This window comes from Peromyscus leucopus, chromosome 6 (genome assembly GCF_004664715.2).
Source record: "Peromyscus leucopus breed LL Stock chromosome 6, UCI_PerLeu_2.1, whole genome shotgun sequence".
Classification (NCBI taxonomy): domain Eukaryota; kingdom Metazoa; phylum Chordata; class Mammalia; order Rodentia; family Cricetidae; genus Peromyscus; species Peromyscus leucopus.
The window spans coordinates 18061817-18088677 of NC_051068.1; the positions used below are offsets into that span (position 1 = coordinate 18061817).

At 40.6% G+C, this 26861-nt stretch overlaps 1 protein-coding gene and 1 pseudogene across 1 annotated transcript in view; both read left to right on the forward strand.

The window, feature by feature from the left end:
- The first annotated feature begins 4411 nt into the window (after positions 1–4411).
- LOC114707175 lies at positions 4412–16487 on the forward strand (annotated as a pseudogene).
- A 151-nt stretch (positions 16488–16638) lies between these two features.
- Kiaa1109 (KIAA1109 ortholog) overlaps positions 16639–26861 on the forward strand; it is a 176058-nt gene continuing 165835 nt past the window's right edge. The window contains 3 exon segments of the mRNA XM_037206553.1: positions 16639–16726; positions 17797–17880; positions 23432–23558. Of these exon segments, the coding sequence (XP_037062448.1) occupies positions 23462–23558 (97 nt within the window). The 5' untranslated portion in view covers positions 16639–16726; positions 17797–17880; positions 23432–23461.

The window sequence follows — 26861 nt, forward strand, 5'->3', positions numbered from 1 at the left end:
TGTTGCTTTGTTAGAGGAGGCATGTCATGGAACAAAGACACAGAGCAGGACGCAAGAGTAAGGCTTTAAAAGTTTCCTATGGTCCTTTGTGCACTCTGCTTCCTGTTTGGGGATCTACATGTGAGTGCCCAGCCACTGCTCTGGCACCATGCCTGTCTGCCTGCTGCATGCTCTCTGCCATGATGGTGATAGACTCCTATCTCTCTGGAATAGTAAGCCCCAAATAAATCTTTTCTTTTATAAGTTGCCTTGGTCATGGTGTTTTTTCATAGCAGTAGAAACGATATACTGTCATGATTGTTAATTGAAGGACAATGCAGTCCACTGGGGGTGGTACCTGAGCAGATAGCCCTGGGCTGCCTAAGAAAGCTAGTCAAGCATGAGGCCAAGTGAGCCATCAAAAGGTGTTCTTCCATGGTTTCTGCTTCAAGTGTCTACATGGTTTCTTACCCCAACTTCCCTATGTGATGGACTGCAACCTTTAAGATGAAATAAACTCTCCCCTAAGTTGCTTTTTGTCAGAGTATTCTATCACAGCAAAGAGACTAGAACACTAGTAGAAATTATGTTCTTGCAAGGAGCACACCTATTTCCCAGATTTTGATTTTTAAAATATAAATCTCCATTAGAAGGACCTACCTGGGTTTATTATGGAACTAGATGAGACTGAAACAATATTTCTTTATTGCAAGAAAGAATTCAAAGTATCATCTTTAAGGAGTTCCTACTGATCAACTTGGGGCAATTTGAGTGTCAAAATGAATATCGATACAAAAAAATTACAGCACATTGAATAAAAAGACTTCCTTACCCTGTATTAGCCTCCCTGAATACCCAAATACGTCCCTCTGAAGTACCTTGGCCACACAGTCATAGTGTCATTATTATACACAGAAACTTAACTAACACACGTTTTTAACTCAGAAACAATACTTCATTTTCTCTACTTCATACTCAAAATGTATCTCTTGTTGCTTCACCTTGGCTTTCATCCAGGATCCCATGGAGGATAGTCTATCACATGGATTGGTGGTCACAGCTTTTTAGTCTGCTTTGTGCTCACATCTATGAAGGAGAACAGGTAAGTGTTCACCTTTTGCCTGAGTTCAATACCCAGGACCTATGTTAAGCCAGACGTCTCTATAGCACTTTCAATGAGGAAAGACTATTATACAGATACCAAGATGACTTCACACGATGCAGAACCATAATAAGATTAAAAAAAAAAAAGACAATCAATCTCATACCTGTGATTCTAGAACTTAGCAGGCTGAGACCAGAGGATTGCTGTGACTTTGAAGCTAGCCTTGGCTACATAGTGAGTTTGGGTCCAGATTGAGCTAAAGAGTGAGGCCTTTCCTCAAATCACTGCCACCATCATCAATAGGTCCACTGCAGCCTTTAAAATAAAGTGTGCTAATTAGTGGATGTGTGCACATGATGTGTGTGTGTAGGGGGAGGTCTTGCATGTGTGGCCACAGCACGTGCCATAGCATATGTGCGGAGCCAGAGAACAACTTGTGGAGTCCATTCTCCCCTCCCTTTGCATGGGTTCTGAGGGTCAAACTCAGGGTGTCAGGCTTGTGTGGCAAGCGCCTCTACCTGCTGTGCCCCCTCACCTGCTCTGTAGAAGAATTCCAGCAGAGAGATACAGTAGAAGTGATAAACAGAAAAATCATCACTGCAGCCACTTACAGGTGAGACTCCTGAACATATGCTGAACAGTGGATACAATGCCAATGGGGAAATCTGATATTCACATGGTTTCCAAACATCAGCTCACACATAACTCATTTATAAAGGGTTTAAAAGCATGCCTTTTTATACTGAGATATGATCTGGTTGTCACCATCATAACCAAGTGACAAAACTTTCCCTCCTCAGTGACAGAGCATTGTTTTTGTTTTCTTCTCTTTTTTTGTGATGAACTGGGGAGACACTACCAAGGCTATGCTCTTGCCAGAATGTTGAGGCTGAATCTACAATAAGATAAGTGTAAATTATAGGATAAGTTTCACTCTAATAAGCTTTCCAAAAAGTCATACAAAGTCAAATAAAAGATAAGGACACTCTTTGAGATTAAAGCAGACTGAAGAGTTCTGGGACATGGATCAGTTGGTGAAGCACAATCATGACTGCCTGAGTTCAATACACAGGACCTACGCTAAGCTGTAGGTCTCTGTATCACTTTCAATGAGGAGACACTATTCTACAGATACCAAGATGGCTTCACACAATGCAGAAACATAATAACATTTTTTTAAAAAGACAGATTAAAACACTTCACGGAAATTCTGGCAAGAAAATATGCACTTGTTACCCTAGACATGGGGAGGTAAAGACAGGAAACTTCTTGGGGCTCACTGGCTAGCCAGCCTAGCCTATTTGACAAGTTTTAGGTCCCAGTGAAAGACCATGTCTCAAACACCAAGATGGATGTCTTGAAAAGGACAAATGAGGTTGTTTTCTGCCCCCCTGTGCCCCCAACTCACCTGTTTTCCTTCATACATGTGAGCACAAAGCAGACTAAAGAGCTGTGACCACCAACTCATGTGATACACTATCCTCCATGGGATCCTGGATGAAAGCCAAGGTGAAGTAATAAGAGATGTGTTTAGATTATGAAGTAGAGAAAATTAAGCATTGTATCTGAGTTAAAAACTGTGTGCTAGTTAAGTTTCTGTGTATAATAATGACACTATGACCTTGTGGCCTAGGTACTTCAGAGGGATGTATTTGGCTATTCAGGGATGCTGATAGAGGGTGTCAGGTTGAAGGATAGCTGGATTAATTTTAGTATTTCTCTAACTTTGTATAGATTTGAAGTTATTTCAAAGTAAGGGTTGTTGGCATAACATTTTCAGAAAGAATGCACTATATCCACATGCATTGAAAAAAGCAATTTTGTGCCAGCAGAACACAAAATAGAGCCATTTCAAAAGTCAAAATTAATTAGTTGTAGTGTGAAGACAAGACGGACAGATGACTGGCAGGCAAGAGAAGCTGACAATGACCCTGGTGAGTGCACTGGGGTGGGAGTGCCAAGAAGCTGCACACTGGGGTGGGAGCAGGAATGCAATGTATAGAAATGGTCTCCATAGGGCTGTCTTCCCAGGAAAAGCAGAAACTTTACTCCGGTGGAGGGTGAGGGTTTCAGAAGGCAAGGCGAAGGGAAGGAGCAGGCACAGGGAGGAGCGTTCAGTCATCCTATCAGCATTCTGTTTCTCCTACTAGTTCGTATAACTGCAGGAACTAGGACACAGTCATACCCTAACATAAATCCCATTGTGCTTCATCAGTAACAGGGCTGGATTCCAGAGGGCATCATTGTTTTGTCTTTTTTTCCCCCTGCTCCGTAACTGATAGTTTCAACCACAGGGCCACCAGAGGGCATAGGATCACAGTTATTTTCCTTAGATTTATGACAAAGTCCTTCTTTCACAAGTCCTGAGGGAAAGCTCAGAGATATGAGCCGTGCATGAACTGAAAGTTGAAATGCAGTGGTTCCTGAACAGTGGGTGCATCATTTCCTAAGCAGAGGGTTAACTTTTACAAACGTGTAGGGCTTTGTGCAGACAGGAAAGCAAAGACACTGCTTTCAATGTCTCATTTGCTTTCCTTCCTGTTGCCCAAACATTTCCTCACCGTCTGCATTTCCTAATAAACCAGGCCGAAGCCAGCAGCATAACCCTCTACATTTGCGAGCTCCAGGGGCCAGGGTTTAAGTCACTATTGCTGTCCTCTTCACGGAATCACATGCTTTCATACGAAGTGCAAAGCCCTTTATGGCCTCTCAACTGCCTCCCTAGTTTTCTATAGATTTTTTTTGCATATTTATATGTTGACACGTGTACCCTCTTTTGGACTTCTTTATTGGAATTTAATAATGTTGTTTAATGTTTAAATGTTGTTATTGACAGTTTTCTCCAATACTACAAGAGGAGATATGCTGGCAAATCCTCAACACATGCTGCAGTCATGACTTATCTGGACCTATGTCTTGAGGTAGTCTTCTTGATGTTTTGGTTGTACCTGTGCTGACAATTCGTGCTGGACTTTGTTGTTCAAATTTTCTAAAGGTTTTATAAATAAAAGACCTAGTACCAGATATTGGGGTAAAATGCTGAAAGATCAGAGAGACAAAGGATCAAGCCACAGCCACCATGTCTTACCTCACCAGCTCCTCAGCCTGAAAAACCCTCTAGTTCCTGTCTCCTCACACCTTATATACCTTTCTCTGCCCAGCCATCACGTCCTGGGGTTAAAGGCATGTGTGCTTCCCAAGCAAAGGCATGAGATCTCAAGTGCTGAGTTTAAAGGTGTGTGACCCCCAAGTATTGGGATTAAAGGTGTGTGCCACCACTGCCTGGCCTCTGTGTTTAATCTAGTGGCTTGTTCTGTTCTCTGATCTTCCTACCAGAATAGCAGCTATGGGCTCAACATGAGCAGCTCCTCCAACCCCATGACAGTTCTGGTCTTGGCCCCGACCAACAAAATATCATGATTTCTCCTCATAATCATGGGCACCCAAAGATAGCATCACACCAGTTCTCTCCTGTTGCAGGTGTGCACTCTCCCATGGGATCTGCTGGCACTGCAGGGGGTCACAACTTTTCCAGAAGTTCCCTCCAGTGTCTTACAAGCCATCAGAGAGGGTGTGGGCATGTCTCTCTTATCCACTCTCTTTACCAGGCCCCAAACTGGATAACTGTTCCAATATGATTTCAAATCAGCCAAGTAAAGTGAGCTGGCAGGACTCTAAGAGCCCCCTAGGCTTGTACTGTGAACAGAATGCACAGTACAAGTTCATTCTTGTTCTGTGAGTCAGTCAAACAGCAGAGAGCACCCCAGTGACAAAGAGAGCAAGAAGAGCAGTGGGGAGGGACCCGAGACTCAAAGGGGTCCCCTGGAAAGCAAAGGCCACAAGAAACTGCTGCAGCTACGCACATGTTCCTCTGATGGCCTCCTTAACAAACTCCCCCTGGTTCAAATTGCAAAGACTCTTCCATTAGTGCCACCAGCCCCTCTGGAGTATCCTCCTCCACATCAGGAACAGTGTCCTCCACCTCCAACGTGCATGGGTCTCTGCTGCAAGAGAAGCCGCTGCAGAATGGCAACTCCCCAGCAGAAGCCGCCAAGATCACAGCCACTGGAAAAGACGCTAGCGGTACTGCTTCCTGTGGAAAAGAGAGTGTCAGGCAGGAGCAGCTGAGTCCTAATAAGAAGGAGAACAATGCCCTTCTCAGATACCTGCTGGACAGGGACGACCTCAGTGTTGCCCTTGCCAAAGAGCTGCAGCCCCAAGCAGCCCCAGCGACAGTAGGCTGAGTCAGTGCAGCAGCCCCACCAATCCCAGCTCCAGCCCAGACAAAGACTCCAAAGTTAAGACAGAGATGAGGGAAGAGGTGTCTGGAGACCTGGATAATCTAGACACTATTCTTGGTGATTTGACTAGTTCTGAGTTTTACAACAATCCTGAATCTATAAATGAAAGTCATCCAAGGACCAAACAGTAGATATTTGCAGGACCAAGTTCTCTGAGTTTGTGAAGTCCACAACCTGTGCAGCCTATTAGTCCTCCATATAATTGAGCCGTGTCTCTAGATAGCCCTGTTTCTTTGGCTCAGGTCCTCCAGTGAAGAATGGCAGTGCTTTCCCCATGTTACCGAAACAGCCCTGGGAATCAAGAATGATGGATTGTCAGGAGAATTAAGGTGCCAATATGGTATTTTATTTGTGCTCTAATAAATAAAGCTTGCCAAGGGATCAAAGGAAAAAGCCAGTCACTATATTAAACATAGAGACCAAGCAGTGGCAGCATATACCTTTAATCCTAGCATTCAGGAGGCAGAGATTCATCCAGATCTCTGTAAATTCAAGGTCACACTGGGAACAGAGCCAGGCATGGTGGTACATGCCTTTAATCTCAGCACTAGTTAACCACAGAGGTCTGTAGGTCTGTACAGAGAGACAGAAAGTGATATAGCTGGGCTGAGAGAGGAAGTAAGACGGCAGGGCACAGAAAGTTATATAGGCATGAGTATACAGGAAGTAGCTCTCTTGGGCTGAGGATTTCCTGGTGGTAAGAACTTGTGGCTGGCTTGTTCTATTGCTCTGATCTCTCAGCTTTCACCCCAATATCTGGCTCCAGGTTTTTTGTTAATAAGACCATTTAGCAATTCATGTTACATGAGAACCAAACAAATGTTGCTGTGAATCAGACTTCTTCCTCAGGAGAGTGGGTATTAGCTAACTCAAAGGCCAGCAGAATGGAACCTATGGGATCAAGTCCCTTGGGAAGAGCAGGAGACTACAGTGCAACTTTGCCAAGACCTGCTATGGGGGACTCAGTGCCCACCTTGCCTCTTCATTCTAATAGAATACTAGGTGCAAGACCAACATTGCAGCAGCAACAGCACCAACAACAGTGGATGCTTCAAATGAGAACTGTTGAGATTCCCATGGGAGTGCAAGTCAATTGCTATGGCCAAGCAGCAACATCTAATCAACCAGGCTCCTGGCCAGAGGGCATGCTGTCTATGGAACAAGGTCTTCATGGGACTCAAAATAGAAATTCTCTAGATGGTCTGCTTGGGCTGCCTTCTAACCCAGAAGGCCAGAGTGATGAAAGAGCTCTGCTGGACCAGCTGCACACACTCCTGAGCAATACAGATGCCACAGGCCTGGAGGAAACTGACAGGGCCTTGGGCATCCCTGAACTTGTGAATCAGGGGCAAGCTTTGGAGGCCAAACAAGACATTTTTTTTTTTTTTTTTTTGTGGCCAAGAAACAGCAGTGATGATGGATCAGAAGGCAGCATTATATGGACAGATGTTCCCAGCCCAGGGTCCTCCAATGCAAGGAGGCTTTAACCTTCAGGGACAGTCACCATCTTTTAACTCTATGATGAATCAGATTAGCAAGGGAGCTCTCCTGTCCAAGGGAAGCATCCCAGAGCCAGCACCGTGAGACCAAGGACAAACACCCCTAAGCAGCTGATATTGCAGCTTCAGCAGAGGCTTCAGGGCCAGCAGGTTTTGAATCAGAGCCGGCAGGCACTTGAAATGAAAATGGAAAACCCTACTGGTGGTTCTTTTTGTTCATTGAAACAGGGCCACATGTAACCCATATTAGCCTAAAATTTGCTATATACTCCAGGATGGCCTTGAACTCCTGATTCTTGTACTGCCAACTGGAGAAATAGAATTATAGACTTTGTTTAATTTTTTTTCTTAATGCCTACTAAAGTAAGTCCCTTTTCTTTTGTTTACTGAAATAATTGACTTACTGCTTTTGAAGCAAGTTCTTTCATGTAATAAATTCAAATTTGCAAAAAAAAAAGCCTTTTTAAAATCACAGCTTGTGGGTGCACCTGTCTCCCACAGCTAGAAATCTCATGCCCAATTCTGTTTTATCGCATCCTCTCTGTTCAGAATCACCACTTCAGTTTGCCCTTCCCCACCACTAAAGACAGTGTATTGATTCTTCCAAGAGGCTTACCACAAGGGGGATAAAATGGATCCCTTGAAGAAAGAACTGAATAACTAGTAGTTTATCTACTCACTTCCTTTATTTCAGTTTCAAGTCTAGGACACAGAAATAACATCAGGGCCTCACTGGTCATTTTCACACCAGCAACAGAAGCTGAGCACTGCCCATCCTGAATGAGATGCAGTGAGCCTGCCAGAATCTCGAATGTTCACAAGGAAAGGGCTTGAAGAGGTTGTTAAAGATGAACAAGGAAATGTGAGCCTTGGAACTTCTCTGGAATAATCTCAGTTTTCTTACTTAAATTTAAGTTTTACTTCTAGCTCCTTTGTTTTATAAAATCCTCAGTATATGTACATGTTAAAAGAATGACCGTACATAGAGATAGTTCTAAAATGAAAAAAAATTAAAAAAAAGAAAAAGAACTAAATAGATCATGCTGTTAGACTGGAGTGTGGCTCCATGGGAAAGTGCATGCTTAGAATGGGAAAGACTTTGGATTTGATCACCAACACACACACACACACACACACACACACACACCCAAAAACAAAAACAAAAACAACCCAACAACAATAACAACAAAAAACCACATACACACACACCAAAAAAAAACCACAGGCTCTTTTTTGAGAACAAAAATGCTAAGCAATCTTGCATAACCTTTATATTTATATATAGTCAAAGTTTAACTTTCCTTTAGAGTTTTCTCAAGTCTAATACTCTTTAACTCAAAATAAAAGGACTTTCAAGGTATTTTCAGGCCCAAAAGTACACAGACCGATTTTTAGAATTTTACCAATTCTGCTAAGGGGACAATTAGTTTATATAAACCAAGATGAATAATGTAATAGTTTGTTTTGATTTTGAATGAATTACAGTTTAAGTAAAAATGGCAGTGGATTGTTTATGATTTCTGAATGAGTGAGGCAATAATTTAATTATATGTTATTACAGTGTGAGTTTATGGAAGTGAAATACGATTACTTTTTAAAAAAGAGTTACACTAGGGAATTATATCCTTGTGTATACAGACAAATAAACACACTGTAATATTTCCTTTTGATGAAGACACAAAGATTTTGATTTAGGACACTGATATGATATTACTGGGTGCCATAAAAACTGCTGTAGAGAATTTTCTCTATTGCTGAAAATCTTTAGCACTGGTTCAATGACAGCATGTCTAGCATTTGAAACGTGGCAACATTTTAGTACTAGGGTATGTTTACTAACTGAAATTATATTTTTGTGCCCTATATATACAGAAAAGAATGTTGGGAACCTTGAGTGCTCCTTAACACATTTTGATTTTGATAATTAAAAATGATGGAATATCAAGTCAAATTTATGAGATTTATAGTTCAGTTTTCACATTTACTAGTTCACCCCAAATAGAATCAATACTATAAATTTTTCTGTCTATATTAGCTATTTCCCAAAGTTCCTGCCTTCAAAATATCTATTTTGCCCAAAGTTACACTTTGACACAAATAAATCATTTTCCTATTTCCTCTGTTTTATCAAGTTATTGATGAAAAGTTCATCTTTTAGTTTTGACTGTAGTTTTTAGTTTTGACTATGGAGCATGGCTCCATGTTGAGGCTTTTTTTTCTCTCTCATGACTTCCAAAATAAAATGGCATCAAATAGTGAAAAGTGTGTTTTAATTTAAATACACAAAAGATTGTGAATGAATTAAATTAAGAGAGGAAAAATTCTCATATGCACAAGTAGAAAACTGAATTTTTTTTCCATGTGAGAACAGTTTGTTATATAGTAGACGAACAAACAATACACTCATTGCAGACAATTATTTTTTCTGGGATAAGGAAGAGTCATAACCACGTGAGATGTAAACCTTACCATTTTCCATTCAAAATATACATTTTTAGTACACACAAAGGGCCGTGCAATAATCAGCGTATTCTAATTTTAGCACATATTTTCCTTCTGTAAAAGAAATCCATACATGTCTTCAGTGAATTCCCAACTGTCTTAGTTTCTTTTCTACAGCTATGAAGAGACACAGTGACCAAGGCAACTTATAGAAGGAGTTTAATGGGGCTTGTGGTTTCGGAGGGTGAGTCCATGACCATCATGTTAGGGAGCTTGGCAGCAGGCATGGTGCTGGAGCAGTAGAAGAGATCTTATGGGGGACAGTAAGAGAGAGAGGGGGAGGGAGGGAGAGAGGGAGGGAAGGAGATCTAACTGGGAATAGTGTGGGCTTTTGAAACATAAAAAGCTATTTCCAGTGACACACCTCTTCCAACAAAGACATGCCTCCTAATCCTCAAACATTTCCACCACCTGGGGACCAAGCATTTAAACATATGAGTCTAAGGTGGTCATTCATATTCAAACCACTACACTGACTCCTAAACCCAACTCTTTTCCCTGAGACTCAGGCAATTTGCTAATTCACTTTCTCTATCGCTGAATTTTCTTATTCTAAATATTCCATATAAGTGGAATTATGAAATATAAAGTCTTAAGATAAGCTTCTTTCACTTATAATATTTTCAAAGTTCACCCATGCATGCTCTCCCCCTTGTTTTTTGAGACTAAACCTAGAGCTCACCAATTTGTCAGGACTAGCCAGCTAGCAAGACCCAGGGACTCCCTGCCCTCAATCTCCACCTCCCCGGTGCTGAGATTACAAGTGTTCTGCTATGGCCAGCTTTTGAAATGGGCGATAAACTTAGGTCCTGATACTGGTGTGGCAAGCCCTTTACCATCTCCTTGGCCTCATTTCATGTGTTTTTGTTTCTGAATAAGATGCCATGGAATGGACATGTGACATTTTGTTTATCACTCATAGATTGGTGCCTAGCCCGATTGTCATCAGATCAATGGTGGTGATGGATGTTGAGTTGTTTCTTTTTTTTTTTTTTTTGTTTGTTTGCTTTTTTTTGTTTATGTACGTGTGTATGTATGTATGTATTTTTACATCCTGACCACAGTTTTCTCTCTCCTCTCCTCTCCTCTCCTCTCCTCTCCTCTCCTCTCCTCTCCTCTCCTCTCCTCTCCTCTCCTCTCCTCTCAGTCCCTCCCCTACACCTGCTCAGCCCCCCCCATCCACTCCTCCTCCTCCCTTTCTCTTCAGAAAAGGGTAGGCCTTCCATGGATATCAACCAGCCAGGGTATATCAAGTTGCAGTGAGTCTAGGCACCTCCTCTCTTATTAAGGCTGGATAAGGTAACCCAGTATGAGGAAAGGGTCTCAAAAACAGGTAACAGAGTTAAAGGCAGCCCCTGCCTCCACTGTTAAGAGACTCACAAGACCAAGCTACACAACTGTAGCATAGATGCAGAGAGCCTAGGTCAGTCCCATGCAGGCTCCCTGGTTCTTGGTTCAGTCTCTGAGGCCCTATGAGCCCTGCTTAGATGATTTTCTGGGTTTTCTTGTGATGTCCTTGATCCCTCTGATCCTACAATTCTTCTTCTCCATCTTTTGCAGGAATCCCTGAGCTCTGAGCTCAGCCTAATGTTTGGTTGTGGGTCTCTGTGTTTATTTTCATCAATTGCTGGATGATGCCTCTCTGATGATCGGGCTAGGCACCAATCTATGAGTACAGCAGAATATCATGAATATCATTAGGAATCACTTGACTTTTTTTTTTTTTTTTTTTTTTTTTTGCCAGTAGCATTTGGTTCTATCCTAGGTCTCTGGGCTATCCTGCCTCTGGGTCCTGGCCCTCTAGGCAGTGTCAGGGGTGAGCTCCCTCTCATGGTAGGAGTCTCAAGCTGGGCCAACCATTGGTTTGCCACTCCCACAAATTCTGGTCCACCTTTACCCCAGCACATCTTGTAGGCAGGACAAATTGTCAACGGTTGTGTGGCTGGGTTGTTGCCTCAAACCCTGCACTGGAAGTCTTGCCTTGTTACAGGAGATGGTCCGTTCAGGCGATGTATACCCTATTGCTAGGAATCTTACCTAGGGTCACCTTGTAAAATTCTAGGAGTTTCCATTGCTCTAGATTTCTAGCTCATCCCAGATTGTCCTCTCATTCTAGGTGTTTCTCCCAGTACTCTTTCCTCCATCCTCCCCTCAGCCTGATCCCTCCTGCTCCTATCCCCCCCATCTAGATCTGTCTCCCACCATCCATACCAGTGATATTTATTCTATTTCTCCTTCACAGTGAAATTCATACATCCCTCTCTTGAGATCTCCTTGTTACTTACCCTCTCTGGGTCTGTGGATTGTAGCATGATTATCCTTTACTTAACAGCTACTGTCCACTTATAAGTGAGTACATACCATGCTTGTCTGTTATATCCCCCCTTTTCATTACAGATTTTATTAATTTAAATATTCTCTCTCTGCCTTTTGGTTAGTTTGGATAAGGGTTTGCCTATCTTGTTGATTTTCTCAAAGAACCAATACTTTTGTTTCATTGATTCTTTACATTGCTCTCTTTGTTTCTATTTTACTGATTTCAGTTCTGAGTTTGATTATTTCCTGTGCTCTTGGGTGAGTTTGCTTCTTTTGGTTCTAGAGTTTTCAGGAATGCTGTCAAGTCACTATATGAAATCTCTCTAATTTCTTTATTAAGGCACTTAGTGCTATGAATTTTCCTCTTAGCACCGCTTCATTGACTCCCATAATTTTGCATATGTTGTACATTCATTTTCATTGAATTCTGGGAAGTCTTTGACTTCCTTCCTTCCTTCCTTCCTTCCTTCCTTCCTTCCTTCCTTCCTTCCTTCCTTCCTTCTTTCCTTCCTTTATTGACCCAGTGGTAATTCAGTAGAGAGTTAATTGTTCAACTTCCATGAGTTTGTAAGCTTTATGTTGTTTCTATAGTTGAAATACAACTTTAATCCTTGGTGATCTGATTAGATACAGGGGGTTATTTCAATTTTTTTTTAAAATATCTGTTAGAACTTGCTTTGTGACTGAGTATATGGTCAATTTTGGAGAAGGTTTCATGATGTTCATTTTGTGTTTGGGTGAAATGTTCTGTAGATATCTGTTGGGTCCATTTGAGTCATAACATCTGTTAGTTCCATTATTTCTCTGTTCAGTTTCTGGCTGGATAACCTGTTCATTGATGAGAATGGGGTACTGAAGTCTCCCATAATCAATGTGTGGGGTTCAATGTGTGACTTAAGCTTTAGTAATGTTTCTTTTACAAATGTGGGTACCCTTGCATTTGGAACATAGATGTTCAGAATTGAGACTTCATCTTGGTGGATTTTTCCTTTAATGTCCTCCTTTATTGTCCTCCATCTCTTTTGATTAACTTTGGTTTGAAGTCTATTCTGTTAGATACTAGGATAGCTACACCAGCTTATTTCTTAGGTCCATTTGATTGGAAAGTCTTTTCCCAACCCTTTACTCTGAGGTAATGTCTGTTCTTGAAGTTGCGGTGTGTTTCTAGTATGCAGGATCCTGTCTCATCTGTTCTGTTAGCCTGTGTCTTTTTATAGGCGAATTGAGTTCATTGATATTAAGGGATATTAATGACCAGTGATTGTTAATTTCTGTTATGTTGCTGCTGCTGCTGCTGGTAGTGTATGTAGTGTGTGTGTGTGTTTGTATTTTGCTGGTGTGAGATTATCTATTGCCTGTTTTTGTGGGTGTAGTTAACTTCCTTGGATTGGAGTTTTCTTTCTAGTACCTTCTGTAGTGCTGGATCTGTGAATAGATATTGTTTAAATTTGACTTTGTCATGAAATAACTTGTTTTCTCCATCTATGGTGATTGAAAGTTTTTCTGGGTATAGTAGTCTAGGCTGGCACCCATGGTCTCTTACAGTCTGCAGCACATCTATCTGTACAGGCCCTTTTGGCTTTAGAGTCTCCTTTAAGGACTTGAGTTTAATTCTTATAGGTCTGTCTTTATATGCTACCTGGCCTTTTTTCTCTTGCAGTTTTTAATATTCTTTCTTTGTTCTGATGTTTAGTGTTTTGATTATTATGTGACATAGGGACTTCCTTTTCAGATCCAACCCATTTGGTGTGCTGTAAGCTTCTTCTACCTTTATAGGCATGTCCTTCTTTAGGTTAGGAAATTTTTCTTCTATGATTTTGTTAAATATGTTTTCTAGGTTTTTGAGTTGGGATTCTTCTCCTTCTTCTATTCCTATTATTCTTAGGTTTGGTCTTTTCATAGTGTCCCAGATTTCCTGGATGTTTTGTATCAAGAAATTTTTGCATTTAACATTTTCTTTGACTGATGAATCTATTTCTTCTATTGTATCTTCAGTGCCTGAGATTATCTCTTCCCTCTCTTGTATTCTATTGGTGATGCTTTCACTGTAGTTTGTTCAATTACCTAGATTTTCCATTTTCAGAATTTCCTCATTTTTTTTATTGCTTCTATTTTGATTCTCCAGTCTTGAATAGTTTCCTTAACCTGCCCCCCCCCTGCTTTTTTGGCATTCTTTAAGGGATTTATTGATTTCTTCCAATTTTTTGTTTTTTTTTTCCCCCTCAATTCCTTTAAGGGAATTGTAAATTTCCTCTTTAAGGACTTCTATTATTTTCATAAAGTTGTTTTTAAGGTTGTTTTCTTGTGTGTTGGCTGCATTGGGGTATTCAGGTCTTGCTGTTGTAGGATAGCTTGGCTCTGGTGGTGCCATATTGCCCTGGCTCTTGTTAATTCTATTCTTACACTGGCATTTAGACATCTGGGTTTGGGATGATTAGGACTAGGTCCTGATTTCTGAGTTTGTTTTTGTTGGATGTATATTTTGTTCCTTGTTTTTTGTTTCCTCTTTGGTCTTTTAGTCTTTGTGGCCTGGATTTCTGATGGCCAGTGTGACCTCTGTTCTAGTAGGGAGTCTCTTTCTAAGTTGTGAGCTGGCCTTCTGGTGCTTGGCTTGGCCTTTGGTGCAGCAGTGGGGGGTGGGAGGAGCTCTGTTCTTCTGACTAGTGTGGCCTGCACCTGTGGAGTTGGGGGAAAGGGCTGGCCACAGCGAAGATGATGATGTGTGAGGGCTTGAGTACTGGAATGGGAGTTGTTTCACTTCTTAGGCTAGTGTGAACAAATAATGCTATAGTGAATATTCATTTTATGTGAACATAGTGTTCTCAGTTCATTTGGACATACACTTAAGAGTGGAATTGCTGGGTCACTTGACAGCTCTATGTTTAACACCATGAAGAAATGTCAAACTGTTTTCCATGGTGGCTACATGGCTTTGCATTCCTACCAGCAACATAAGAAACCAGTTTCTCCATATCCTCTCCAACATATATTTTTTTCATAACCTTTTAAACCTTTTGAATTGTGGTTTCTGGAAATGGAGTCTTGTTATGTTTCCCAGATCAGGCTAAACAATACTCTTGCTTCAGGTTCCCAAATGGCTGGGTTTACAGGCCTCTACCATTATTCTCAGATGTTTTTCTTCTATTAGAGTCACTAGAGTGGGTGTGAAGAAACATTTAACTGACATACTGATTTGTATTTCCCTGTTGATGAAAGATTTTAAACAACTTTTCTTGTGCATATTCATTTTTATAGACTTTTGACAAATATCTATTCAAACATATTGTTTATATTTTCATATATCATTTCAAGCTTTATTATTAGGTAGAAATTTCTCACCCCCATTCCCATCCCTCATCTCATCCTTCTTCTCTCTTTCCTTCCTTCCTTTAAAAATTTGTGTAGTTTACAAACTAGCACGTTACCTGATGGTGTTTTCATCTTACTGAATTTTGATCAACCCTGATCTTGCACGGTGCCAGGTTTGGGTGGGATGCAGAGACAGGATCTGACTTTGCAGTATAAACTTGTCTGAAGTTGACTTTGTAGCCCAGACTGAGCTAGATCTCCCAACAATCATCCTGCCTCAAGTTTCTATTTAATAACAATTTGTTGCAGTACCTCATTTTGTTTTTGTTTTCTTTTTCTTCCTATCTGTTTAAGAGTAGCCACTACCACCCTCTTGTAGAAATATTGAGATGACCTGATCTCTTAGAACCAGAAGCTTAGATATTGACAAGTAGTGTAAAGAATGAACAGGGCCGGGCGGTGGTGGCATACGCCTTTAATCCCAGCACTTGGGAGGCAGAGGCAGGCGGATCTCTGTGAGTTTGAGGCCAGCCTGGGCTACAGAGTGAGTTCCAGGACAGGCTCCAAAGCTACACAGAGAAACCCTGTCTCGAAGAACCAAAACCAAAACCAAACCAAACCAAACCAAACCAATCCAAACAAAAAAAATGAACAGGAAACGATGGTTTTTGGGTTCAAATCCTAGCTTTCTAGACTGGCAATGTATTTCAACTCTCTAAGCCTTAGGTTTTCAATTTTTGAATTGGAGAAAAACGGGGATAAGACTATTCTTTGCAGAACTTAGGGAGGATAAATGAGCATATAAGTGCTCTCAACAGTTCACTCTTGCTGTTCCCATTTCAAGTTGTATGAGCACTTTTCCACTCTGCTCCAAACACTCTGAAATCTTTCACCCACCCAAGGCTGTTTAATGTTTTGCTTTACACTATTTGTGCATATGAAACACACAGGTTAATTGTGTGTCCTAACAGAAAGTTGTTAGCCTTGGCTCATTTGCTAAATCATATTCAGGGTGTCTAGCACGAACCACTTTCATTATTAGAATAATAATAATGTATTTGGTTGATTCATTGTGTCAGTGTTTCACACAATCAAGTATATTTGGCTTCCTTTTCCTATGTTGACTATACCATCCACATTATCAGGACTTATCCCCACTTCCAATCTGGAGCAAGGCAGTTTTCATGTCTTCTGTGATTTGTGCCCCTCACACCAGGCTTCGCCCTGTGGACACGGCCAGGTCCCTTCACTCAGGCTGTGTCCCTTATCCAGGCACAATTCCTTGGCCCTGGCCCCGCCCTTAGGCACAGGTTTCGCCTTGAGTCCACGGTTAGGTCCCACAGCTCAGGGCCCGCCCCTCGGCTTACGCCTTCTCCCAGGAGCCTAAGCCCCGCCCCCTACCCAGAGCCGAGTCCTAGGCCCAGGCCCCGCCCCTCTGCCCAGGCCGGTGTTTTCGGCTCCGCCCCCGGCCCGTGAGGGGTGGGGCCCATTCGGTTAGTGGGCGGGGCCATTGTGGCGTGCCCGGAGGCGCTGACGCCCTGACGTGAGACGCTGCCGGTTGACGTAGCCGCAGTGCCGCTGGCCTCCGCTCCTGCCCCGGCTCTGCTCCTCCGCCCGCCCCATGGGCGTCCGAGGCTGCCGGCGGAGCTGGACCTGCGCAGGCTGAGGGTGTAGGCATCGACGGAGCTCCCGGCTTGGGGCTGCCGCGCTGTCAGGTGAGAGGAGCTCGGGAGGCTGCGTGCGGTGAGGGCTTGGGCGGTCGGGAGGTGGGCAGCGCCTTTCCGGGCCAGTCCGGGAGGTTTGCGGGGTCGCGGCTGTGGCGCGGGCCTGGGACGCGGGGTCGGAGGTCGCGGCCGAGGCCTAGCAGGTGCTGACAGCCGGGGGCCGGGGTTGCTGGCGGGCGCGCCTCCGGCGGAGCGGGCCGGGCCGAGCCTCCCGGGATGGCCCGGCGTCGCTGCCGCGGGAAGCCTCGTCCAGGAGGGCACACCTCACAGGACGGACACCTCTGCGGCCAGAGGAAGGTCCAGAACGCTCTTCTTCCTTCCGGGAAGTGTTAGTTCTCTTCCTCCTTCGCCCCATGTTCCTGTGTTGACAGTGGGGTGTCTGTTAAAGGGGACGGATTCTTGTAAATTTCCTCTGAGGAAGTCATGGGTTCTGGAACCGAGAGAGTAGGTTTCAGCTGGTTTCGTGTTGCTCTTTTCATCCCATGCATGACAATGGAGCACGTTTAGTCGGACAAGTATAAAGGATGAATTAAAAATTTGACTTTATCAGCACTGACTAGTGTGGTCTCATCGAATTTGTACCAGTACTATTAAGAATGAAGTCTGTTCACACTTTGTGGATGAGAACCTTGAAACAGAACTGTTTCGAACCTGGCAGTCTTACTTCTTTATAGCCCCTCAGTCAACATGCCACCCCATAGTGTTTGCAAGGCGATTGTCATTTGATAAACAGTGTGCCAGATGTCCAGAGTAGAAAGGAAACTAAGGTACACTAAACTGTTTCAAGGGCCCACTTTGAAGTGTGTCTTAAAGGTAGAACTTGACCATCAGTGTCCTGACTCCTGCCTCAGTGACGCCTATGTCACATTCTTTTCATATGTAGAGTGGCTTTAAAAATTTTAGTTTTATTTGAGGTCTAGGAGTTCTTGTTACAAGGGGATGTAATATTGGACCAATCCCGAAGAGTTTTCTGGTGTGTTTAAATAATTTAATTTGAAAGGGTTACCCTGCTAACAAAGTTAGGATACCTTTTATAATTGGTTATATGCTGTTCCTTTCAGACTTGTTAAGATGAAACGCTACAGAAGGGCCTTCAGCAGAGGAAAGATAAACAGCATTGAAGATTAAAGGAAAAAATACCTTGTGTAAGTATTTTTGCCTAAGATTAAAAAAAAAAAATCGAATTTCTTATTAAAGGCCAGATAGAGAAAAGTCGACTTTATGTTTCATTTGTGTTTCAGTACATCTGTGACCCCCAAATCATTTTGTCTGAAATTTGGACTGCTGATACATGACTGATAATTAACTCAAGTGCTTAGCTTTTGCATTGGCAGAAGAAAGCCCAGAGAATCCCTTGCTTCATTACCAAGTTCCAGTAATGCTTGCTCTATTTTCTGCTCATGTTTATAAAAGGTTTAAAAAAGAATATTTGTATGTTTGTTTGTTATCATTGTAGTAGTTTGTTTTTTGAGCCCAGATCTCCAAAGTCAAGGCTTGCCTAGAACTAGAGATCCTCTTGCCTCAGCTTCTTGGTATAGGCTTGCAACAATTACCAAAACTTAAAGTGTTTTCTCCTCCTCCCCCTCCGCCTCTTCTTTTTGTATTTTCTCTTCTTTCTCCTCCTCCTCTTCTTTTGTGTTTTCTCTTCTTCTCCTCCTCCTCTTCTTCTAATTATAGGTTCTATAGAGAGTAATAAAAGACATGGATAAACATGATTAAAAGCATTGTAATTCATTTAATAGGTATTTATAGACTACTATATAACAGGCATCATTTTGAGCTTCTGGTAAGAGGTTGAACTGTTCAGGATGGTAGAAGAAGAGGAAAGAACCACTTTTGTTTCTCCTGAATCATTTACTGTATGAAGAGTATGCAGTAGGTTCTTATATTAGCTTCTAGCTCCTCTTCATTAAGCAGTTGATGTACCATGAGATGTGGCTGAGCTGTAGATCCTAGTGGATACCCCGTTGCCTTGATCCTTATGCCAGAATACTTTGTTCTTACTCAAAGGTTGAATTAGTTTCTTTGCTGTTGCTATGATAAGACACCGTGACCAAGGCAACTTAATTTAGCTTATGGTTCCAAAGCGTTAGAGTCTGTGGTGATAGAGTAAAGGCTTGGTGCCAGATGGCTGTAGCAACAAAGGGCTTACATTTTGATTCATAAGCAGGAGGCAGAGAGCAAACTAAGAATGGCACTAGTTTTTGAACCTTAAAGCCTGCCAATAGTGACATAACCTACTCCAAGCCATACCTCCTAATCCTTCCCAGTTTCACCAACTGGGACTAAATATTCAAACGTGAGCCGATGGAGGTCATAGTCTCATTCAAACCACCACATTTCACCCCCAGGCACCATTGACTCGTGCATCACCAGAATGCAAATTTAGTCCAACTTCAAAAAATCCCCATAGTCGCCGGGCGGTGGTGGTGCATGCCTTTAATCCCAGCACTAGAGAGGCAGAGGCAGGTGGATCTCTGTGAGTTCAAGGCCAGTCTGGTCTACAGAGTAAGTTCCAGGACAGGCTCCAAAGCTACACAGAGAAACCCTGTCTTGAACCCCCCCCCCCCCCCCCCCGAAAAAAAAATCCCCTATAGTCTTTCAGTCTCAATACTATTGAAAAATATGAAGTTTAAAGTCTCTCCTGAGACTCAAGGCAATCTCTTCATTGTAGGCCCTTATAAAATGAAGCAGCACATTAAATACTTTCAATATACAATGGTTTAGAATATGAATTACCATTCTAAAGGAGAAGAATTGGGACTAGTAATGAAATACTGACTTAAAAGAAAGATGGAAACCCAACAGGAAAAACCTCTGAGCTCCATATCTAATGTCAAAGGGCTTAGATGACTCTTCACTTTCAGCTTCTCTGCCTGCAACATACATCTCATTCTTGGGCTAATTTCACTCTGTATTCAGCTCTCCCTGGCAGATATCCTGTGTAGCTGACATCTCTAACAACTTGGGGTCTCCACACAACTCAGTTTCATTTCCACTATTGTCCTTAACCACTGAGGAAGATTCTATAACCTCTTTACTCTTTTATCCTTCATGACTCTAAAGCCAGAACCCTGTGGAAAACACTACATTCTGCTGCTCACTTGGGATGGAGCCTAGTCTCACATTTACTGCATCTTTAGTTTGTTGTTGCTTTTAAATACCTTAGGTCTTTTTTTTTTCAAGTTGGAAGCTTAGTTGGCTTTCCCTCAGTGTACCCCTCCCTTTATTCTAGTACAGCTAGCCTTGATCTTATGTCTTTCAGAACAAGCTTTGCTTCCAACACTAAATTTCCTGGTGTTCTTTTTCTCTTCAAGCTGTACATTTTGTATTTCCATTTACCCTACTTGCTTTTATTCATTGTAGATGTACGCGCATAACAGTGATTACTAATAACGGTATGACAGAATCAGTATTAGGCTGTCTTGAGATTTCCACTGCCAAAGAAATTTAGCCCCAAAGTTTTAGGACAAGGGTAGAGGGCAGCTATATTCTTTGCCAAAATATCACAAAAATGGTGTGCAGTCCAGTTGCTAATATTGTTCCTGCCTGAAACCTCTTCAGCTTGGCCTTCATAGTCTTCATTACTCTCAGTCTTCTGTCTTCTAAGCCCTTACTAGGATGGCCTTTTAGACTCAGCTTACAGCATCCAACTGCTTTTCTAGTCCAGAGTCCCAAAGTCTTCCTCATTTTCCCAAAACAAAAACAAAAACGGCATGGTCAGGTCTGTGACAGCAATAGTCCACTTCCTGATATCAAATGCTGTATTAGTTTCTATTGCTGTGATAAAGATAAATATACCATGACCAAGGCAACTTATAAAAGAAAGTGTTTCATTTGACTTATGGTTCCAGAGCATTGTTTATGATGGCAGAGCAAAGGTATGCTAACAAATGCCTAGAGCAGCAGCTGAGAGCATTGATCCACAAGTGGGAGGCAGAGAGGGACACACTGGAAATGATGAGTATTTTGAAACCACAAAGCCTTCCCCAGTAACATACTTTTTCCCAACAAAGTCACACCTCATAAACTTTCACAAAGAATTCCACCAACTGGGAACCAAATATTTAAACATATGAGCCTACGGACGTCATTCTCATTCAAACTACTACAAAGTAGTTTCTTCTGTACTTGCTCAAGATGTGTTTTTAACATTGGGTTTTTGTCTGATGGTTTTTCTTAAATGTTTTGCATTCATCATTGGTGAGAATGTTGGTAGATACTGATCCTATAGATTTATGCCTTTGCAGCTTCAACACCCTCTTTCTTCATTCCTTTGATAAGAATAATGAGTTGTTATAGTGGTAAATGGTGGTGATTTTGGATGAGGAGTCTAGGTTTTTTTTTTTTTTTGTGGATGGGTCCCATTTTTCGGATTTGATTATTTGATTATTATCTTTTTTGTGTGGAGACTGGAATGCCAGAACATATCCCTCAGTTAACCTTGTCTCCTTCAGTATATAATCATTTGACATCTCTAAGATGATAAAAAATAAGCATAAGATAGGTACATGCCATTTTATCACATATAATTTATTATAAAATATGTGGATATTTATTTGTATCTACTTTTTGATATGGATTTTACTGGCTTAAATTTGTGATTTTCTAGGTTATAGCCCCTTGAGGAACTGAGATTATAGCAGCAATTATATTAATATTAATTATGTTAATATACTAATTACAGGAGTTACTAGGTCTGGCTAAGTATGTTCTTGACTTTCTTTGTCTCCTTTTTTGTCTTTTGGTATTGGGTATCAAATGTGTGTTCTTGTATTTGTTTTTTTAACTATGGACCTTTTCAAAGTGTTTCTCCCATTTAAATAAAAAAATGTTGAACAAAAAAGGACAAAAGAGAATGTTCATGGGTTATAAAGTGATCCCTTCCTTCAAAAATTTAGGCTGGTGATTGATAGGTCTTTCAGTGCTTTGAGAAATATGAGAACATGTCTTGCCTTACTCAGTTTGTAAACAGTGGGAAAAATGTAAAAGTAGAAACATTTTACCATTTTTCTCTAGCTTTTTTGCTGTTTAATGGTATTGTTATTGTCTGTTGTTGCACATGCCCCCTTTTACTTTTAAGAGATGTTTTGTTTTTTTCATGTTATACTAAGATTTCAGTGTGTGTGTGTGTGTGTGTGTGTGTGTGTGTAAGAAAATTACATTCTGTTATGATCCCCTAAGTGAGAGCCATGGCGAACAAACAAAAATATATTTAGAAAGTTGGCCTCGAAAAACCAAAAAAAAAAAAAAAAAAAAAAGAAAGTTGGCAAGTCATATTCATTGAATTTTAATGAAAAACTTGTCATCATACATTCGTTGTGTATCCTGAAAAGTTTACTGTTATTATTTTTTCTCCTCCAAAACTTATCTGTGCTACTTGATCAAAAGGAATATTAATGATACAGTTCTCCTTGTGATTCCTTAACCCCTTTTTTTTGAGTTTTTTTTTTTTAAATTTGTATTGTAACTGGATACTTTTTGTTGTAAATGGATTGGGTTAATTATATTAATACTGTATTAAAGGGAAATACTTTTTTATTATAAGAACTTTCTTATTTTTAATTCTTTATATATAAAAATAACCATAATCATGTTACTTGTCTATCTGTGTATGTGTTATACATACTGTCTTAGTCACTGTTCTATTGCTGTGAAGAGACACCATGATCAAGGCAGCTCTTATTAAAGAAAGCGTTTAATTGGGGGCTTGCTTACAGTTTTAGAGGCTTAGTCTGTTGTCATCATGGTGGGGAGCATGGTGGAAGGCATGGTGCTGGAAAAGTAGTTCAGAAGTACATCCTGATCCACAGGCAGAGAGGGAGGGAAGGAAGGAAGGAGACTGGGCTTGACATAGGGTTTTGACACCTCAAAGTCCACCTCCAGTGACTTACTTCTTCAATAAGGCTACACCTCCTAATCCTTCTAATCCTTTCAAAGAGTTCCACTCCTTGGTGAATAACCATTCAAATATATGAGCTTATGGGTCCATCTTATTCAAACCAGTACACATACATATCTATATACATATTTATCTATACAGTTGGCTATCTCTGTTGACATTTTATTATAATATATCCTGAACATGTGATGGCAAGAGATCATTTAACTTTTCACATGCTACCCAGAGTGGATTTGACTAGGAAGATTATTACCTTGTCGAATATTGGTGACTACATAGAGGTGATGGTAATTATGAAGATTTATTTAATATATAAATATAATATTAAATGCTAACTTTTGAGAAAAAAATCTAGGTGGATAATTATATAGATGATTAGAACTTATACATTATACATTAGAAAATACATTTTCACTATGGTCTTTAATAGTAATCATGCCTCTCTTAGTAACTACTCTTTTATTTTATTTTATTTTTATTTTTATTTTTTTTGAGACAGGGTATCCCTATTTAACCCTGGCTACCCTGGAACTTGCTATGTAGACCATATGTAGGCCTGGAACTCACAGAGATTTGACTACCTTGATTGATAAAATCATGACATTACTAATGTGAACCATGGCCTTCTATTTGGATAGAAATATGTATATATTTCATTTGTTGTTTACTTGCATTCCCAGTGAAAGAAATAGAAAGTGACTTAACCTTGTTAATTCACCTTTTACTCCTTTACATGATTTCTATTGGAGTTTTATGAATCTTTGATTCTAAGTTTAACTGTTGATCTCTTTTAGGCCTTTAGATGTTCTGGAAAAATATCAGTAATGGATCAAAGGAAAAATGACAGCATTGTCCCCAGTATCACTCAATTAGAAGATTTTCTTACAGAACACAATTCCAATGTTGTTTGGCTTCTTGTTGGTAAGTAGGATATATTTTTTAAAAATATTTTGTTGTGTTTTCTTGCATGTATTAACTACTGTCAGATTGTAGACAGTGGTTGACTCGACCTGGAATGCTCCAGTAGCATTCATTTATCTCTGGGAAAGGAGATTTTATACATGTCTTTTGAATATTTGCTCTGGAAACTACTCTGTATTGTTTCTCTTTTTCTTAGGCTGCCTAGTTATCTGACTTATGATATTGTATATCTGACATAGATTGTATTGAGCTTATTTTTCCTATTTTAAAATACCTTCCTCACCCCTACTCCAACCATACACAAGTATTTTTATTATATCAACATAATAAATGTCCATGGTAAATATATTTTATAGTGAGATAACATTTATTTAATACTTTATTTTAATTTCTTTGTTTTCCAGTGAGGGAAAATGGTAGTGGTTTATGCTATTTATAACTTTTTTGTATAATGGTCTAGAAGTTTTCTAGGTATATACAAATAGTTCAAAATAGTGCATAATTAAATGGTAGAGGAAGGAGAAGGAAGGGAGAAATGAGTGAATGAATATGAAGGAGAAAAGGAAGAAGTATAAAATAATACTAGTGAAAGATCATTGAAACTGTTACTGCTGCACAAGTTGATGGAAATTGTGCTATTTGAATTGGATTTTGTTGTAGGAACTTGAAATGTAGAAGGGAAATTAGGAAGGGTAGTAAGGAAAAGGGGACATACTGATATTTTTTCAACATATTTGGTATACAGAATACAATAGGAAGCTTGCATGTGTTGTTTCAGTGCTCAAAGGAGTTTTATGAAGATAGCCTTTACTTTTCCCATTTTGATAGTAACATGGATCACATGCTGTGGATTACATAGCAATTTTTCCTAAGTACATGCTTTTGCCTCTTTTATGACTTGATGCCATATGCTATAAAGCAGGAATATGGGTAGAGGTGACGAATATACTGTAGCCAGAATTTTTCTGTGTCCTGCCTGGCCCACAGTCGGAACAAATCTCTCTTACCCACTAGTCCTGCAGCCACTCCGACCCAAATAAATACACAGAGGCTTATATTAATTAAAACTGTTCAGCCATTGGCTCAGGCCTACCACTGACTAGTTCTTACACTTAAACTCAGCCCATTTCTGTTAATCTATATGTCGCCGTGTGTTCAGTGGCTTTACCTGTGTGCCATTAGGTGCTGCTCCCTGGCAGCAGACTGGCGTCTCCTGACTCAGCCTTCCTCTTCCCATTATTCTCCTTGTTTGCTTATCCTGCCTATACTTCCTGCCTGGCTACTGGCCAATCTGTTTTATTTAAACCAGTGTACAAAAGCATTATCCCACAGCAGTATACCAAAGGAATAACAATGCTTCATAATATTAGGTAGGATTGAATTACAATTTAGACTTGGAGTTCTATACGCTTTGACAAAAGAAAACTACTATAAATTATTAATAAAAGCCCCCCTCCCCATATGAAACAAAGCTACTGCTTTGTTTTTAAAAACTTTGTAGCATTATTTTGAACAAAGTGACAATTTTACTGTGATGTTGCTAGGTCACATCTTAACCTGCTGCACATTACTTTTTCCTTATTTAGAAAGTAGTTATACATTTAAAAGAAAAGGGAATTCATTATCAAAACAATGGTTTTTGTGTTTTTCCTTTTGTGTATTCATGAACAAGGTGTTTAAAAAATATAAATTTTGTAGATGACAACTTTTCATGACTATGATTTATTTTACCATAGTGACATTCTTCAAAAGTAGGTTATTGTCATAACAGTTACTACAAATATTTAGGAGAGGGCAGCATCTTAGTTAGGGTTTCCATTGCTGTGAAGAGACAGGGCAGCTCTCCTAAAGGAAAACATTTAATTGGGGCTGACTTACAGTTTCAGAGGTTTAGACTACTATCATCATGGCAGGAAGCATGGCAGCATACAGGCAGACCTGGTGCTGGGGAAGGAGTTGAGAGTTCTACATCTTGATCTGAAGGCAGCAGGAAGTGAACTAAGACACATTTCTTCAGCAATGCCACACCTACTCCAACAAGGCTACACCTCCTAATAGTATTACTCCCTATGAACTTATGGGGGCCAATTACATTCAGACTTCCACAGGTTGCCTGTTTAATGTTCCTTTGACAAAATTTCCTTTTCTTTGTGTTTATGGATATGTGTGTGTTGGTGTATATATGTGTGATGTACATGTTTGTGGAAACTAGAGGTTGATATTGGGTACCTTCCACAGTCTCTCTCCACCTTACATTTTGAGACAGTCTTTCAATAAACTTGGAGCTCATTGCTTCCATGAGGTTGACTGGCCAATGAACTCTGGGGAGGTTCCCTAGTTCTTTTTTATAGTTGCATGTGCCATGCCTGTCTTTTATATGGGTGCTGGGGATCCAAATTCAGGTCTTCATGCAAGCACTGACTGTACCAACTGAGCCATTTCCCCAGCTCCTGTTACTTTTTAAAAAGTAGAGATTGTTGATTAAAAACCAATGATTTTTCTCTCTAAGTTGGAAAAAAAAAATCATCCAGAGCCATGGCTAAGGTAGTAGCTCTGGTATCTGTGGCCTAACCAAGAATGATATGATTGTGGTGGCAGCAGCTCTTAAGCTGCTTACCTACCTGTCCTTGGAGCTGAGCCATTTGTTCCTTAACTGGCTCATTGCACCAGACTTCCACTGGGCAGGGCAGTGCATGACTGGGAGGAGTGAAGCTGCGTAGACTTAGGATCTTGGGGAGTAACTGGGTATGGATGGAATGCAGCTATCCAATAAGCTGGGATAAGAGAACAGCACTGGTTTCAATACTGAAGGAACAAAAGAAATTGGGAAACAGAAATCTTTGGGATTGTGCAGAGTGGGAGGTGGCATTGTGCTCTGGGCATTGTGAGTGACTGCCTAGGGGAAGATCAGGCCACCAGGCTCTTGTAAGAAGCCACACACAGACTTTGTACCCCACCTATTTCTCTTTCCTTCATGTTTATATTTCATTTAATTCAACTGGACCAGTTTTGTTCTGCTCTGTTCTTTTCCCTCTTATTTTTGGCTTTCCTTAAGAACACAGATTGGCCAGGATTTGTGGGTCTTCTTGCTTCAGTCTTGCAAGTGCTGGGGTGGTTTTAGTTTGTTTGTGTTTCTTTGCATTTTTCTCTTTCCATTTTACTATTAAATGGAGCTGCCTTATCTCCTCCCTTTATCTTTACTGTTACATCCTTTATTCATTTTTCCTTTTATTTTCTGTGTGCTACTCTAATACTAATCACTAGTTGTACTTTCTTTCCATCATTGTTCTTAGTCACTAATAC